The 19,049-nt window shown below is 39.4% G+C and overlaps 1 protein-coding gene across 4 annotated transcripts; it reads right to left on the reverse strand.

Moving 5' to 3' along the window:
* Positions 1 to 3,124: 3,124 nt before the first annotated feature.
* Positions 3,125 to 15,708, reverse strand: LOC127213001 (C-type lectin domain family 7 member A). 4 transcript variants are annotated; one of them, XM_051173231.1, is made up of 6 exons: positions 15,472 to 15,708; positions 13,726 to 13,824; positions 12,623 to 12,757; positions 11,273 to 11,424; positions 9,144 to 9,262; positions 3,125 to 6,670 (listed from the first exon to the last, which is right to left on the reverse strand). In XM_051173231.1, the coding sequence occupies exons 1-6, from the start codon at positions 15,572 to 15,574 to the stop codon at positions 6,544 to 6,546; spliced, it is 735 nt and encodes a 244-aa protein (XP_051029188.1). In that variant the 5' UTR covers positions 15,575 to 15,708; the 3' UTR covers positions 3,125 to 6,543. The 4 variants fall into 4 exon arrangements, with proteins under 4 accessions (XP_051029188.1, XP_051029184.1, XP_051029185.1 ...); XM_051173227.1 differs by having other exon boundaries at positions 9,144 to 9,210; positions 15,472 to 15,707; XM_051173228.1 differs by lacking the exon at positions 12,623 to 12,757 and having other exon boundaries at positions 15,472 to 15,707.
* Positions 15,709 to 19,049: the final 3,341 nt, after the last annotated feature.

Here is a 19,049-nt window from a genome sequence, read left to right on the forward strand (position 1 = left end):
CTTACATTTTACTCACAAAGAAATGAAAAGCTATCTAGGCGAAATGCGTTCTTTAGGTTCTTTAGAAGTCACAAAGCTGATCAGGGTCAGATTAGCTCTGAAGGGTCTCTCCTGGTGTCAACTTCATGCTCTTCCTTCTTAAAGTATCTGGACTTGATTTCACATTTTGTAACACACCAGGCACATTGTAATCATGAGCAATCCTTTGCTCTGGTAGCAGTCCCAACTTACAGCACTGTTACTAACCACTGTGCAATTCGGGGAAGACAACTAGCAATGTGTGCCCACACTTGGTAAGGCAAGACATGAAAAGAGAAAATTGTCTCAGTGTCCAGCAGCTCCTCCCGAATCAGTGCACTTTAATTCTCTTATTTGGCTGGTTTTTGTGTAGCAACAACAGAATCCCTAAGAGCAGATAATTCATACATGCTAAAAATAATTTCTCATAGTTCTGCTTCAGGATCAAGATGTTGACACATTCAATGGTGAGATGAGGGATGCAACCTCTGAGTGCTACACTGCGGCCATCAAATGATGGACGGAGTGATGTCAAGGCACTAAACACTCTCTCTTTCTGTGTGTGTGTGTGTGTGTGTGTGTGTGTGTGTGTTTATGCAGGCGGGGGGTATAAATGGCTGGCAAAGACAAGCACACTAAATACCAGCTAGTGTTCAAACAGAGTTAAGGCTGCCGGAACCTATAAGAGACCATCAGAAACTACAGATGGTGAGTTAACATATGTTTCAAACTGTATGCTGTTACCCTACTGTTATATAAGATGAGTAATGATGGGAACCCTTTATTGAATAACAACTAGTTAAAAAGTCGCAGGGCTTTTGCATTGGGCTGAGTATCAGAATGCTGTAGAGGGAAGGAGGCAGTAAGGACTCTGAAGGTCAAGGTATGTGAATTGCAGAGGACGTGAAGAAGCTAGAGCGTTAAAAATTACAGAGCAGCTGTGGTAGTGCACATCTGTAACCCCATAATTCACAGGGATCACAAATTCAAAGTCAGTCTGCACTTATAGAAAGACTCTGGAAAAGGGGAAGACAGAGTAAAAGGAAGGGAGAGAGATGGGGAAGGAGGCAGGGAGCTAGGGAGGAAGGAGGAAGATAAGGGGAGAGGAAGAGGGAGGCAAGGGTGTGGGAGAGACATTACAAACAGAACAGAAACATAAGAGGGGGTTCCACTAATTATGCTTCTCATGAAACAGTAAAACGGTAACCAGAACTGTTTGTCGAGTTGTGGTTATCCAAGTAGCTCCTTGCTGATTTTTAACCACACGTACTGACATTTGTACTATGTCCCTTAAATACTTATTTCAACAACGAAAATACTTTTTAAGCATGCTATGCTGTAGATACAAAGACTTTTGGATACAAACACCCCCGGCTTTTTTAGAGCTTATGTCCTATGGAGAAAATTCGTCTGCTGTAAGTGTTGAGGCAAATGTACAAAGGGCCAAGAAGTTCAAGGAAGGCAAAGGGAGAGGCTGATGGTTGAAAACAGAGTAAGCAGAAGATGCCTCATTGGCTTAGGAGGTGAAATGCGTGCAGACTTAGGAAACAAGACTCTGCAGCCCTCTCAGTGAGACTCTCAGTGAGACGGAAGAGAAACACAAAGATTTGAGAAGGAAACATGCAGATGGGGCCAAGAGAAGCCAGCAACCTTACTGGAGAAGTAGAGGGGTCAGAGGTACCGAGAAGGATGAAGGGACTTAGAGCACATGAGGTTTTAAGGCAATTAAAAAGGCCCCTTTTGCTATTATAGTTTTGCTTTCGCTCGGAAACATGTTAAGCGGTCAATGAGAGTTTGGCTTGGTTCAGCTGCCCCTGTAGATTTCTCCATCGTGATCTTGGCCTCCCATGCCCATATGTTCCCTCCTCATTCTCTTCGCCTGGATTCCAGGAGCTGGGCCTGCTTCTTAGTTGTGAATCTCTGCATCTGGTTCCATCAATTACTGGATGAAGGCTCTATGATTATAGTTGAGCTCATTCACCAATCTGATTATAAGGGTAGGCCAGTTCAGGCTCCTCTCCACTATTGCTAGGAATCTGAGCTGGGGTCCTCCTTGTGGATTCTTGGGAATTACCCTAGCACCGGGTTTCTCCCTAACTGAATAATAGCTCTCTCTATTAAGATATCTCTTTCATTGCTCTTCTACTTCAAGCTCTTCCCAATTTAGACCATCCTGTCCCCTCATGTTCTCATTTCCCCCCCCCTTACCAGCCCCCACCAGTTTTCCCAGGAGATCTCATCTAATTTCCGTTCCTAGGGTGATCCATGTGTCCCTCTTAGGGTCCACCTTGTTACCTAGCTTCTCTAGGGTTGCGGATAACAGTCTGGTTTTCCTTTGCTTTACATCTAACATCCATTTATGAATGGGTAAATACTGTTTGTCTTTCTGGGTCTAGGTTAGTTACCTCACTCAAAGCTCATGGAAACTCATGAAGTCCAGACCACAGCTGTGAAGACTCCATGAGATCGAACTAGAACCAGCCCCCTCCCCCCCGTATGTGGGAGTCAGTTGTGAAGCTTGGACCATCTGAAGGTTTCCTGGCAGTAGGACCAGGATCTAACCCTTGTACATGAGCTAGCTTGTTGGTACTTATTCCCTATGGTGGGATACCATGCTTAGTCTTAATGCATGGAGAAAGGGCTTGGTCCTGCCCAAACTTAATGTTCCAGACTTTGTTGACTCCTCATGGGAGCCCTTACCTTTGAGGAGGCATGGCCTGGGAAGGGGGTTGCTGAGGGGAGGTGAGAGGAGGTGGAAGGAGGGGGTGGGTGGGAAAACTTTGTTTGGAGTTCAAAATGAAATTAAAAAGTAAATGTATAAAAAGAAGTCAATGGGAGCTTTTAGTAGAGACCTAGCATGACTATTTTAATTTAAAAAAAAAAACAAAAAAACAAAAAACATTTTATAGATTCTTTGTGGATTCACGTCACGCATCCCAATCCCATTCATCTCTCCATCCTTTCATATCCATCCTCTGCCCTGTTAACCTCCCTCCCCAAAAGATACATTTTAAGGGAAAAACAAAAACAAGCAAACACAGAAGTCTCATCATGAAAGCTGTAGTGTGAACACACTGAGTCACACAGTATAACTTTAGTCCATACATACATCTTTATTTGTAAGTATTCATGGCTATGAGTATTGGTCTAGTTCGAGGCCTCTGTCCCCTCCATACTGGGCCCTCACTGGGACTCCTCTTGGACATCCTGTTGTTGCCTTGTGTCATAGAGACCCTGGGCCCTCACTGGGACTCCTCTTGGATCCTTGTGTCATAGAGACCCTGCAGCTTTGGGTCTGTAAGTCTGTCTCCTTTGCATTCTCCAGCAGTTCACAGATGAGATGGATGTTGGGGTAGTCCAACTCATAACCCTGGTTCTGGGCCTGGTGGTAGCTGTGTTGGCCAGCCTGTCAGTTGTCCATCGTTGACACCACCAGGAGGAACTCTCCAGCAGAGCCCTGGCTAGCTCATCTGCTGCAGTAGTTTAACCAACCTACCCTGCTAAGTTTGAAACACATTGTGCGGATATAAAGACAAAGATTATGGACAACTCCCCAAGTTATTGTGGTGTTCAAGGCAATTGAGTATAGGAGTCCTTCCATAGATGTTTCCTCAGAGTTAACCATCTGGAATTCATCCTTCAAAATTGAGCCCAGCTAGCAGCTGCTGTCCCATCTCTGTCCCTTGAACAAATGTGTGCATTTCTGTTCACATGTCCATTAACATGTAAGTGTTCATGTAAACAGTCTGTCAGCATGTCAGGTAATAGTACACCCTGGGCCCCCTAGAGCAGTGTCCTTTCCCCATAGCTCTGGTCCTACTTGACCTTTTACCTACATACTGGAGGATCTCTCACTGACTGTACTAGTTAGCAACCAGATTTATTTTCTTTGATGATGGCTTCTTGAATTTATCTGTCAGGACCCAGAAAGAGCCAATAATCAAATTGGAACTAATATTAAAGTATTTGCTCATTAGGCTGAGGAGGTGGCTCAGTAGATGCTATGTAAGCACGAGAATCCAAGTTTGAATTCTCACTGTTCACATGGAAGTTGTGTACAGTGCTCCACATCTGCAATGCCAGGCTTAGTGACAGGGGAAAGCAGGTGGGATCTAGGGACTGTTTGATCAGCCAGCAGAAGGGGACAGTGAGACCGTGTCCCAACAAAGAAGTTAGTGGACAGTGACAGTGGACAACATCAGATGTCTGATCTCCAAGGGTACACAGGTAAGTGAGCATGCATGCACACGTACATACATGGCCTTAAGTGTGCACGTACAAAGCATCCAAGTCTTCTTTGAGTCCCATCCTGTGCTCTAACAAACTACTTGAGCCAATTAATCACACTCCGCTCAGATTTATCTCTGTCCCCTCTACAGTATTTCCAGACTTTGAAAATTCAGATTTGAATATTAAAAGATGAGTGCAAACTTCACAACAAATGTATGTTCTCCTCTGACTTTTCAAAATGTTCAAGAACCCAAATTTGTGATTCAGTGTAGAAAGATCTTATATACATATCCCCTATCTAGCATCAAATTAATCAACCCTTTTGGGGAGAAGGCAAAATTTTGTTAGTGATTACTACAAGTAAGTAAGCAGGTTACTCAGAGGCCAGAGATATTCGAATAAGCAGTTTTTGTTATGTAAAATCAATAATTTTTCAAGTGAACAATTCAGCAGATTTAGCACAATTTCTGCCCACCTATTAATCAGCCTGAGGAAGCTACAAATGGCTCCCCAGCCACTTGGAAATCCCCACTGGAAGTGGGAGGGGTGTTATTGGAAAGGATCAGAAGCTAGCAAGACAGATCACACGGGGAAACAGTCACATTCCAATCATCCTTTTGTAAGGAAATGGCGGAAGAATTGGCTGTTAACTGCAAAATAGTGTTGAGAACAGGCAACAAGCAATGCCATTTTGACTTCAGACTCTATTTTACCTGTAGGATGAAACAAATTTTAAGTTCCCAAGCCCTAGGGGAGCTGGGAAACTTCCAATAGCTAAGCAATCTCCTCTGTGAACCATAGACATGGAGCTTTCCAGAAACATAGTTCCTAACAACAGAAGGAACAAATGAATCTGATTGGTTGGACTGAAAGCTTACATTATATATAAGTTGACAAAGATGGAACATTCAAGGAAGTCGCTAGTCTCTAAATCCTGATTGGTAAAAATTCTAACTGGAACTTGGAAACAAATGTTTGTGATTTTTGTGCTTAAATACTTGATTCAATTGACATTTAGGGTCGAAGTTCAGCTCTTTTCTATAGCCCTGATCCCTTTCTCCCCTTGCTTTGTGCTGCCCTGCATTAAATTTTGGCATGTGATAAATTCTTGTGTCTACTTGGGTTGATTAAGGGGCTTGGACCACATCAATTCTATGTCATAACAATGACAAAACATGTTCTGTGTTCCAAAACACTAATCCTGATAGGATGCTTTTTAATTGTTCATTATCAGATCCACTTTATCTTTTGAAATATAATATTTAAAGAGGATGCTTCCTGTAAGGGCAGTGCTTCTATGACTTCATGTTACACCAGGTTCTGCTATCATATATGATAGGCAGATTCTCTGGGTTATCGAGTTGAGGAAGAAGTTGGAGTCACTCCTTTTGTGTGATGGTCATTTTAATCATGATCATGTGGATGAAAATAACAGCCCTATTTACAGTGAAGATTTTCTTCCCTCACTTCTTTGCTTATCAATTTAGAAGTACATTTTGCCTTCTGTCCATGTCTGATAGACATTGAACAAATCACACAAACACAGTGTACACTCCAGTAACAATTTTTGAGTAACATACGTATATATGTATGCGTATATAGCCTACTAATCTACGGTGTTACTGGTCTGTACACATGTTTAGTGCTGACTACTTGGGGTGTAGTAACCCATCAGGAAGCTCTTCCCCATTTCCAGCAGCATTTAATCAGCTCTAGTTCTTTATGTGGGAGATGGGACTTGGTGAAATGTCTACATTCATGTTGACATATAACTGAAGTTGCCATCATACAGGTCTTATTTAATAGATCATATTGTTGACATTTCATGTGTACAGTGTCCCTGTCCTGACTAGAAGACAGTAGCAGTAGGCATCCTGGTCCTCTGGCTCTCACAGTCTTCAGCCCCCTGCTCCTTCACCCACACTATTTCCTGACAATATAGGGGCTTTGTTATGATTGTACCATTTAGATCTGGGAACGTCATGTTCACTCATTCTGGGTATTTCTTGGCTGTCTTACTCCATGTCTAGCGTCTTACTAACTGGAAGATAATATGACCCTCTTTACGAGGCTGACAAGTATAGAAGCCTCACCTTCTTCATCCAAGTTCTCAGCTAAAGTTCAAATTTAAAAAGGTCTCCTAGCATTTCAGGGTTTGCTCTGATTTTCAATATTCATCTTTTCTGTTCTGTTTTTGTTGTTGCTGTTGTTCATGGTGGTGGTTGGTGATGTGTGTGTTGGGGAGTATCCTTACAGTCTCACGTATTTATCTCTTCTTTATCTTCATCCTTACATTTACAGCTGCTTCTCACAGATACTGAATGAGGAAATATTACAAACTTGGTTGTAGACCTCTGACCCATGAATCCATACACAGTTGTGCAGTAAACTTCCCTGGGAAGCTGTGTCTCTGATTTGAAACCTGTTAAAAGAAAATACAATGCGACAATTAAAGCAATCAGAGACCCAGAGAGACCTTTAATGGAGCCAGAAAGTTTAAGGACATTGTTAATAAAACAGTTTTGAGGCATCTAAATTTTAATTTAGATTGTATTAATTCTCAGATGGTAATGGATTTGTCTTTAAAACGAAGGTAAAAATTGATTTCCCCTAAGAAATGCTACTATTAATCGTTGCATAAAATAGTCATGCCAATTTGTCACACTCAAGGAACATTGTTGGCCATAGTACAAAAGCCACTACCTGGTGCAGTTTACCTTGAGTGGCTGCCTCTTCTTGCCCCTGGGGTTGGTAGATTAAGAAAATCTGTTCTACAAATGATGAAGGCTGAGATCAACCACCTTGACCCAGGCCTTTGGGAGGATTCTAACCTGTATTTTCTGAAAATTTTCCTTAAACTGGGGGTGGAGGCTGGGGGGATGAGGATGGGATGTGGAGGGGATGGGGGGGGAACAGATTCAGCTACTGCCATACTTGAATCCAAGGAGTAGTAGCATTTTAAAATGTTAAGCCCACTTTGTGAATCTGCAGAGAATCATCTAATTTTAAGCTTACAGTTGAAAACAAATTATGATGAGCAGATGCTACAGAAGAGGAAGAAGTCTGTTCTGTAGATTATTCATGAATTCTCTTGGCTTGGATTAAAGGAAATGAAGGTGCTGAGCTCTGATGATGTGACTCCAGGGGAGAGAGGGAAGGGGAGGGGTTTTTCATTCCCACCAGTACCTACAGGAAGCAAATTAAATGCTACTCTGAGAACTTCAGATTGATTTAAAAACCCTAAACAGTTCATCAGGCAATGTTAATAAGCACTTGTCAAGCACAATTAGGTGTTTAAGAAAACAGACCAACATGAACAAAACACGGGAGAAAAATGAAATGCACACAGAGTTAGCAGGTGTAGATCTTAAAACAAGCATGCTAAGTGGATTCTAGGAGTTAATAGCTAGTATTGAGAATATTGGACGCGAAGCAGGAGTTGCAAATTGGTGACAGGAGTTCACTTGTAAAAGAACTAAGCTAAATTACAGACAACAAAGTTTAAAATGAGAGATGGGTGACAAAAACATCGGGCAAACTGGAAAAAAAAATATGAGAAATAAACCCAAAGATTAAAATAAAAATCAGTATAATAAGAAATTAAGAAAAACAGAAAAAAGAAAGAGAGAGAGAGAAGGGAGGGAAATAGGGAGGAAGAAGGAAGGAAGGAGGGGGAGGAAGGAGGAAGGAAAGAAGAAAGGAAGGAATAAAGAGAAGGGAGGTGATATTTAATAGGAAGATGCAATTATTTTAAGTCTACGTATGCCTATTAATATGGCTTGAAAATATCAAGTGAAATTCTTGAAGAAATATAGGCAGACACATGTGGGTGCTTCTGATACAAATCTCTGCACTGAAGGAGGGAACCACAATCACATGAATTATGCTCTCTGATTGCAGAGGAACAAAATCTGAAGTCTCAAGGACAAGTAGGAATGTTAGAAGCACAGGTATGCTTGTAAATTGAGGAATGTATTTCTAAGTAATGCATGGGTCAAAGAACAACTAACAATGGAAATCAGAAAGCATTTTGAACTGAATGACCACAAAGCAAAAGAAAGACTGGAGGTAATGAGTTAAAAATTCAGTATAAGAAGTTAGAGAGAGAATTCAATTAAGCACAAAGAAATTAGATGGAAGACAATAATAAATATGAGAAATGTCATTAACCAAAGAAGTTACAAAAGAGAAAAGGAAACACAGTAAAATTAAAATATCTTTTAAAAAATTATTAAATTGAATTAAACACATACTAATATTAATGAGAAAAATTAATGTGAAATGCATGCATGCATATGCATTGGAAGGGGGATGTAATTTCATATTTACAAATATTAAGGAACAGATGAATAGAAATTGCAAAGACACAATGCAGGGCACAATGAAGAAGAATTAGTAATAACAAAATTAAGAAAGATGCATTTAAAATTATATCATAAGTCATTTCACATTGGATGTGTGCAAAACACTCACGTTAATGATTGTATTTTCATGCCCTTTATGTCACCATTCTAAATGAGAGCTATTCTTTCTACAATCAGTTTTGGATAAAGAAAATGGCATTCTAAGAAGCACAGAGATTTTTTTTTTTTTAATGTCACTTGTCTGGTGAGTAGATTAGTCTTTGAGGTCTGACCTCAAAGGCCACGCATGTTCTTAGTCACAAGGCTGCAGGGAACAGCAGGGCCTGCCTTCACCTGGACCAGATGCTGAGGGAACTCCCGAGTCAGCAGCACCAGTTGACCATCCTACTCAATTTTCTTATACCCCTTTCTTTCCGTCCCTAGCTCGCTTTCTCCCTCTCCCTACCATGACTTGCCCTTTTTCTCACATGTGACCGGGAAGCAGGTTCTTAACCACATGGCAGACTTCCACACGCCTCTACAGGAACTTACGAGTTGGGAATAAATGATGAGCCATCCTCCCAGAGCCATGGCCCTTCAGTCTCTTTACGGGAAAGGCCTATCCAAAATGAGTTAACACGGTGAGAAGATGTTTGGTTTTCAATGAATTCCTGTAGTAAAACAAAAATACACACACACACACACATCAGGAGAAACCTAAGACAATTCTATAGGCATTGTGAGATAGTTAATCCATTTAAAGAAGAATGTAATGTAAAACAACAATCTAGAGAGGTCTTCAATCTTTGAAGATCATTGAATGTCTAGAGAGATGGACTTCCTCGTTTTAGAGCCACTGTCAATTTCCTCATTAAGAATAGATTGATAATGTTAGTAAAGAATGTGGGCTAAGGAGATGGTTCAGCAGGTAATTGTTTGCTGAAAACACACAAGGATCTGGATTTGAACTAAGAATATCCATGTTTAAAACCAGATATGTCCATGCATGTATTTAACCCCTGTACTATAGTAGAATATTGGAGAATCCAGAGGCTAGCTGGTTGTGAACCTAGGTCTCTCTCTCTCTCTGTCTCTCTCTCTCTCTCTCCCTTCCTTTCTTTCTCTCTCACACACACACTACACATACCAAAACACACATAAACACACAACAATGCATACACATGTATGTGTATATATACACACATATGCAACACACACACCTACATGCACACATACATATAAGTGCTCATAAAAACCAAAGGGGGAAAACAGGCTTATTAGATCAGTATTCTGCCCCATTCAACAAACCACACAAAATCCAACAAAGTCCAGCTCCCTGGCAATTTCATGGGAAATAAACCATCAATTTTTGCACATGTTGCAAATATAAATTCATACTAGCTTTGCCAAGAAACACAGTGCTGGGAATGAAGCCCAGTGTCTGGCAGGTGCCAGGTAAGCATTCCACCACTGATCTGCATCCCCAGAACTGCAATGCATGTTTTATGAATAAATAGTCCAGATTTCAATAAAGACTGGAATTGGTCACACAAATGAGATGATCCTTTGCAAATTACAGGTTGGTATCAGAAGCCATGTGGATTTCTAATATGATTCTCTTCCTTGGCTATATTCCTGCTTTTGTTGACTTTAGCAAGAACTGCAACTATTGGGTGTAGCATTACAGACTGATAAAAATGGAGTATTGAAGATAGAATGTGTGGATTAGAACTGTGTTGTGGGAAGCTTTCCATTGCTCCCTTATCACGGATCATTTGAATCCAACTGTTCTGTCAACATGGATGGTAAGTCCTCCTGTTTCTACAACATGCATGGTACATCCTCCTGTTTCTACACAATTTCTTATTAACAGGGACACCTCTCAACTCTCAGATTACTTGTTATTAATATGACCATATGTTAATAACATATTAACAACTACTGTTTCTCTTTTCAACTATATATAGGAGGGTTAGTTTTTAAACCTCTTTTCCACTTATAAGGAATTTGAGGTCAGTCTTGGCTACCCAGTGAGTTCCAAGTCTGTCTGGAATAGAAACCATGATTCAAAATTTAAAAAAACAAAACAACAACAAAAAAAGACCCAAAAGACAAAACCTACCTCTTTGTCTTTCTTAGTATTTTGCAAAGAACAAACAATTCATAAATGTACAATATCACTGCTGATTTCTCTTTTATAGTAAAAATGACTTATACGTCAATTTTGAAAACTGAAATGCAAATGTACAAAAATTCAGAGCCCTTACCACTATATTCAAACAATCATGAAGTTAGTTTTGAATGATTTGTTTTAATATTTTTACATTTACTTCTTTGTTTTATGCATTTGTGTTGTATGCCAGGCCACCGTGCTCATATGGGCATCAGTGGGCAATTTGTGGAAGTTGTTTCTCCCTTTCCATTGCATGGGTTCCTAGGATCAAACTCAGATCAAGTTTGGTGGCAACTGTTACCTTCCAAGACCTGGAATCGTTTAAAGTAAAGTTTGATCCCTTTTCAAATTAATTAATTAAAATATAATAATGAATTTCATACTTTACATGCCTATGGTATAATTTTGTAGTTATGTAGAACATTGATATTAACATTGTTGGTCCAAGAATCTCTTTTGTTCTGCTGAACATAGATCACGGGTAATTATAGCCCAAGCTTGTGCTTACAAATTCTCTTGGGTTATCTATCTTCAGTAGATGAGCACCTAGCTGCGAGCAGTGTCTCTTACTTCCAGCCCAGGAATTTTGTGACATCTTAAACAAGTAACAGCTCTTCTCATGTACAATCCAATTAGGAGGGCAAGGCCCAGAAATAAATCCTGGAAAGAAAAGATAATATCATGACGTCCGCTGTGTACCAATTGATTCTTTTAGTGCATTTTCATGGGTACCTAATAATGAGTTTTCATTAGCATATACTTCATTAACATATATTTAACTTTTGACTCAAATAAGACAGTATTTTTACAGAATATATTAAAATCCGTTTGTTTATTAAAAACTGAAATTTGGGGCTGAAGAAATTGTTCGGTGGTGAAGAGTACTGGCAGCTCTCCCAGAGGACCTGAGTTTGATTCTTAGCACAGCTCCTACAACTCCAGTTCTGGGGGATCTGACACACTCTCCTGGTCTCTGAGGTTACCAGGCATTCAAGTGATATACAGACAGATATGCAAGCAAAACACTCATACACATAAAAACCTGAAATTTAAAATCAAGTGGGTAACTGCCATAGTTAAATAGGCAACTATACTTCCATTACTTCAAATTTAATCACAGACTCAATTTCTCTACTGCCCTTCCCTAAAACAAACACACTCAAACTCAGTTGCTACACGCACTAGCTCCATTTCGATTAATTCATCTCATGAAGAGGCATACATGTAATTATATTTCAAGGACTCATGTTTCATTAGCTAAAAAACGTGGGTAGGTAAGTCCAGAGATGGAATAGTGAGGGGAAAATAATGCCAGTCAATTACAATCCAATCAGAAAGACAGACAGCATGTAGAAAAAAAATGTTTTGAAATCAATTATTAAATGTGTTTAACCAGAGTTTTCAGAGATGTCTGCATCTATCTGGTCTGTTTCTTCTGCGTATTCTTATTAGTGTTTACACTCTTGTCTTCAGTCACTTCCTCACTTTTCCCCGACATTCTTTTTCCCTTACGTCTATCTGATCCTAACAATATCACTGTAAAAATATCAGCTCCCTACAGGCAATGAACACCGCCCCTTCCTTTGCATACAATTATATCATTTCCGGTAGGTCTTGCCACACAGCCAGCAGAGACAAAAGCAGTTACTGATGCTGTTAGCAAGAGCTGTGGACTTGTGATATCACTTTGTCAGGTGCCTGACAGGATATGTCATGCTAAGGAAATACTGTTATGCATGTTTGCCTGGAATACACTGCTATTAGACATAAACATCTTCCCCACCGCATGCCTCAGCACCAGGAAATGGACCTCTGGAATCCAGGATTCTATTCCTCCTTTATAAAGTTCTGCCCTTGCCTGTGGTCTGGGATGCCTTGGAAGGAGCCACCTTGTCATCTAAAGATGGTTTTGTGGGTTTGTGGTTCTCTTTATTTCTTGACGGGAAGTTTTCTTTCTCTTCTGGATGTCTCCCTGAATTGAATCTCCAAAATGCTTCATATTTCACGAACAATAATAATGACAGGGGAGAAAAAAGAAAGTCATTCTACTGTGTTTGAAAACTGAAATTCCAGCACCCATATTTTATGAATGCTAATAGGGGATACCTATTAATTATAGATTAATGATAAATCAATGATGCATTGCTGATAAAAAAAAAAAGACAGTCTGATGGTTGATACATGGATGATTGATCAAATATATGGAAAGGAATAAGTAATTTCTATGAAGAAGGTAGCAAGAAGAAAATGACACAGACCTAGCTGCAATTATAAGAGATTTGTAATAATAATTCAATGACAATAACACTCTTTCTACTTTCTTTTATTATTTAAAAAGAGCAGGTTTTTGAGAATTACCCAGCTTGTATCACTGTTGTACTTACTAAGCATTTGACTAATTATGAGCAATGAAGACTTTCGGAAAGCATCACACAACTGTATTGACACAGGATTCTTGAGATATAAAATCCTAAAGAGATCTATTCATCTGTCATAAAATATCTGCTTAGTATGTTTTAAGTACCTCAGGCAATACTTTGTAGAGTCAAGATTTTTTTTTTATTAAATATCATCTGTAAGATAATCTCCATGTATCACAAAGCTCACAAAATTACACACAACTCCTTTAATACAGCTATGTCCTAGGAAAGGTAACAGCATATTATGTTTCCTTCTCCAGCTCTGTAAGTTCCCCTCCACTAACTTACCCTTTAAATTCCTCTTTTAAAAAAGTAAGCTATCCACGTGGAATAGGACAGCAATATGGCTAAGAATGTATGTTTTATTAAGCAGATTGTCTACAATCTACTCATGACCCCAATTTATAACGATGGGATAGTCAATCTTCCAGTCTGTTCATTCTTCTGTAAGTGAAATGGAAATTAACAGCAGGAACTCAATGGGATTAATGTACAGATTAATTGTCTGTGACTACCATCAACCTCCCTCATCCATACTCACCTAGGACCCCCAGGACTACAGCAACCACTAGGGCGACCAAGCACAGGATTCCCAAAGCCACTGCAATGGGACGCCAAGGGGGAGATGAAGAGCAGCTTCCTGAAAGCCAGAGAGATGAGAAAGAAAATAAGGAAAGTCTGTGGAGCCCTTTAATTGTTCAGGACACTGGAGTGGGGGCAGAGATCATCAGCCACTAGAGTCCCAAGAGTCTAGTCTTGCAGTATTGACTCTCCTTTTTCCCCCAGCTTCAGGACATCTCTTCAGCTGCTTTGCTGTTATCCCTTTAGCATCCTGTATATCTTGTACTGTTTCTGTTTTAAAATCTGCCTTCTGATAATGGGACATTTTCATCTAACATATGTTTTCCATCACTGATGTACCAACAACTGGTTTTTAAAAATTCAAATTAACCTTTTCCCACAAAAGTAGATCATATTTGGGATTTAAAACCCTATGTCTCCTGGCTATGCCTTGCTATATGTGCACCCCTCAACTGCAGGTACACATGCTAGTCTGGATGCTATTCATTCCCTGAAATCCAACTTTTTCACAGAATGAGCAGCTTTCTGTAGGAGGAACAGAAGCAGTTATTAAGGGTAGCTTTCCTTTTTCATTTAATTGTTGCACTATTTGGACAAACTACTTTCTCCATCCCCTTCTTTAATTTTTTAAGTTTCCATTTGTGAAACTGGATCAATAGCAACTTAAAATACTGTTGGAACTAAATAATCTAAAAATGCACAAAACACACCTTCCAGAAACTGTGAGCACTTTGTAGTTTACACAGCATAAACACATAAGCCTTGCCCCTTCCATAACTCAATTTTCTACCGTTTTCCAAGCAAATTTCACAAGAAAGGAGTTGTGTAAGTGGTTATAAGAAGAAAATAATTGCATAATGTGAGCACCAAAAAGCAGAAGAAAGCAAATTGTGATGTCAGAACCCATTAGTCATCTCTTCCTTAATGATAGCACTGAACTGATTTTGTATTAAGCTTACCACACCAACAGCAGAAGCCCAGGTCACAAGGATGCCCAATAGGAGACCCAGAAAGAGAGTAAGACACCTAACCTGTGAGAAGAGAGACCTTTAACATCCTGTATAGCTTGCACTGTTTTCATTTTAAGAATCTCCTATCTCCTGCTAATTGGATATTTTCTTCTAGCATATGTTTTCCATACATGGTATGCCAACAACTAGCTTTTAAAAATTCAAATTAGTCTCTTTCCACAGAAGTAGATCAGATTTGGGATTTAAAACTCTGTGACTTCTGGATACTTTTTGGGTTTCACCAAAGATGTATTCATTTTTGTTTTTCCATGCAATCCTCTATTATTTAATACCTTGCCCTTAGTAAGGTTATACAGGTTTATTTACACTATGTTGAGTTTCCTGGCCACCTCACAAGTAACAAGCGACTCATTAAAGTTCTTTTATTTTTGTCTATCGCTCATGTTACCAGCCCCACTTCCAACTGATGAATAGTTTCTAGGAAAAGAGATTTGGTGAACATTCAAGGGATCTGTGATAACCTCTAGCAGCCTATAAAACATACATATACATACACATACACATACACATATACACACATATACATACACACACACACACACACACACACACACACACACACACACACACACACACACATATATATATATATATATATATATATATATATATATATATATCCCCGGGTCTCTATCCCCGGGATAAGAATGAAGGTTCTGTAAGAAAATGAATACCTTTCTCTGATCCCACAGGTCTTTTGAGGATGTCTCTAGTCCTGAAGTCCAATTGAGTGTATCCATCTTCATCCAGATTCTCTAGATGAGAGTTATATTCCATTGTTTCATAGGGCCTTGGGTAGGCAGAGCACTTGAATGTTTTTTCCAAGTAAAATAACTGCCAGAATGAGGCTTTCAAAGCCAAACCCTGAAACAGCTCTTTGCTGAGGTTTATGGAGCACAGTGTAAGTAGTCTAGTCAGTGCTCAAAGCAGGAAATGAAAGCTACGTTGGAGTAATTTCCCATTTTTTGCCTCTAGATCCTGTTTTTGAGCCTGTAAATTCTGAAGAAACTAAAGCACTGTATAGTACATGGCTGTTGCTTGAAATCAATGCTACGACTGATAAATAGCTTGGTGTCTTAAAAGGCTTCAGTTACACTCTCCATCAAGTTGGCATGATTAATTGTTGTGACCTATAAAAACTGTTAAGCAGTTTTGGTACCTTGAATTCACCATTGGTCTGTTAGAATTTTGCTTGCATGCACACATCTGTACATGTGTGATTCTGTAAGTACACATTAAATACTTCACAACTGGATGAGCTGGATGTTTGCAGAAAGGTTATCCACAAAGAAACTCATTGCCGATTGCAGGAAACTACAGGTAAGTATCAAAACCACATTACTCCAGCAACAGAAAGCAGATGATTCTCTCTGAGGCTTGTCATCAATTCAAAATATATAGTAGTAAATATTTATTGGTAGTTAAATGCTTTCTCATTTAATCTCAGACCTCTAAGGATTCTATGTAAGTATGTGTTAGCCCTACTATTTTTAAATGGGGAGAAAAAGACATGGATACTCACACAATGGGAATTTTAAAACCAGAACAAGGGACTGGAACAAGGTCTTCTCTGTCTTTAAGACTTGGAATTGCTTTCTGCTGCACTGTCTTTGTTTTTATGGTCTTTTAACAATGCATGCAATAGTTTAGGGACAATCTAAAACTTAAACATAAGGTTAAATGACTGGAAATTTTTCTCTTTCTCTCTTTCAATTCACAGGTTAACACAAAGTGAAAAAATTAGTACAAAATTTGGTTTCTATCATTTGATTACTGTTATAGGTCAACAAGGAGGACATCAAAGTAACAAGGACAGAGTTAATTTAAGGATTGCTATTGCAATTAAAAAAAAGAGAGAGAGAAAAAAAGGTCCGCAAAACAAAATCAGAAGGCTTTCTTTCCAGGGCTGGAGTGTGCTAATGAAGTTGTCGTGTTATGGTGCTGAAGTGATAGCCAGAAGGATCCTTCATCAGGCCTTGTCCGTTTGCACTCGTTAAACAAGAAACTTCTCATCTTTTTGTCATGAGGCAGTGGCAACCTTCGTACCTTGGTATGTAACCCCAACTCCCAGAGACAGTGAGGGAGAACAAGGATGGTCCTGAATGTTTGCCCTTGAGGAAACTGTTCAGGGAAGTGGAATTATTACACCAAGGTTAGAGAAAAAATACTGTATTGCAAATTCAAAAGGTAACTGCTGTAAACTAGATTCACCTACCACGACTGCCAAGTTGGTTTTTTTTTTTTGTTTGTTTGTTTGGTTTTTTTGTTTGTTTGTTTTTTGCTTTGTTTTGTTTTGTGTTTTGAGATAGGATCTCAGACACTCATCAATAAACTTACCTCTGACTTAAGCTATTAGCACTACCAGCATCAAGCTTGCTTGTATAGGTACCTCAAGCTATTGGACCCAGGTCCTTAGGAATAAGGCCCTCAGTTACTTGGAAGTCTTGGTAGGTCTGTCAGGTGTGCTGATGAGGTTAGGAGCACTCATTATATGATAACTGTATGATAATGAGTGCATACTTTTCCAGGTCTAACAAGGATGGAGATGATAGAGCCATTAGTGGAGAGTAACCAGGTGAGATTCTGATTCTTTCCTGGTCTGCCACAAAATTCTTACTGACTATTCATGGATAAGTTATATAGGGTTCTTTTTTATCTATTCTCAACATCTATTAGCCATTCAAGTCATGATGCAATCTTTGTGAAGCAGTGTGATGACATATGGGACATTCTACCCCGAGATAAGGCATGTTGACTGATGTCTGAGAAAACAAGACAAAGAGGAAGATCACCCCTGACACAGGCCATGAGATCTTCATGTGTAAGAGAGAGGGAGGGGGGATCCTCTTTTACTGTCTAGATGAAAGGAACATCCTTATTTTACACCAAAATTTATGTAAGCCATGTAATTTATGTAATTTATGTAAACTCTGCTGAGTTTCCTTCAGTCTTCACTAATCAACTAAACTCAGTGGGTGTTGTGCAATATTAGTTTAAGATGTGTTACATTCTTGTGTGCTGTGGAATATTTGTTTCATGATGCAAAGATGTGTTGCATTGTTTTATGTTTGTTGCATTTGTTTAACTCTATGAAGCTGTGTTACTTTGCCTGCTTAAAACATGTGATTTGTCTGTCTAATAAAGGGTAAACTGGGCTTCCAGGCAGAAAGAATAAGTGGAAGTCAAGATCTAGGCTTGATAGAAAGGGAGAGCTAGGAGCAGGAGCGAGAAAAGGGGAAGGAGAGAAGGATGCCAGGGACAAGCCAATCAGTAAGACAGCCAACCATAGATTAAGAAGGAAAGAAAGATAAATAGAATGTTAAAAAATTTTAAAAGCCAAGAGGCTAAACATAGTTAAATAGAAATGGGATAATTTAAGTTAGAAAAGCTGGCTAGATACAAGTCAAGCTAAGGCTGGGCATTTCTGAGTAAGAATAAGTCTCCATGTATTTATTTGGGAGCTAGATGGGGTGGAGGGCCCCCAAAAAGTAAAACAACCACACACACACACACAATTACAGAAGGGTCACACATGAGAAGAAGACGTGAAAGTATGAGATAGTTGTTAGAATACGGGCTCCTGTGAGGGAGGATGGAGTAACAGAGGTGTATGGGGCATGAAAATAACTAAATTTCAAACAAAAAAATTAAAAACTGCTCCAAAGAGCTAAGCATCTAAGAAGTTAAGAATTCTTATTCATCATAGGTTTTCAATAAATATATATTGAATCAATGTGTAAACATATTTATGTGTCTATAAATATTAAAGAAAATATGCTGTAATATGAAAAATAAAAGACCCAGAGACTGATGTTGAGGTTCAAGGTTAAGTTTAGAAAAGCAAAGCAGCCAGCCACTAGCTGTTTCCTCTAGCTTAGGCTGAAAGGGCTGATCCAGGAGCTCTTCACCAAGCCTCAACCTGCTGCCTCTCCTCAGTGTGGCTAGAGAATGAATGCCTCAATCCTGAGACCTTGCTCCTGTCTTACATGCCTCCCTAATGCTGATATTAAAGGTATGTGATCCCAGGTGCTGAGATCATCATTGTGTGAGCTGTTTCTCTTGAGGATTGGATCAGTCTTGTGTAGAGCTGTGTGGCCTTTGACTCACAGTGATCTGTCTATCTCTTAATCCTGAGTCCTAGGATTAAAGGAGTGCATCACCACCTCCTAGCCTCTGGATGCTGGGATTAAAGGTGTGTGCCTAGCTTCTATGGCTAGTGGTTGACTTTTCTTTTTGAGCCCTTAGGCAAGCT

This window comes from Phodopus roborovskii, unplaced genomic scaffold (genome assembly GCF_943737965.1).
Source record: "Phodopus roborovskii unplaced genomic scaffold, PHOROB, whole genome shotgun sequence".
NCBI classification, from domain to species: domain Eukaryota; kingdom Metazoa; phylum Chordata; class Mammalia; order Rodentia; family Cricetidae; genus Phodopus; species Phodopus roborovskii.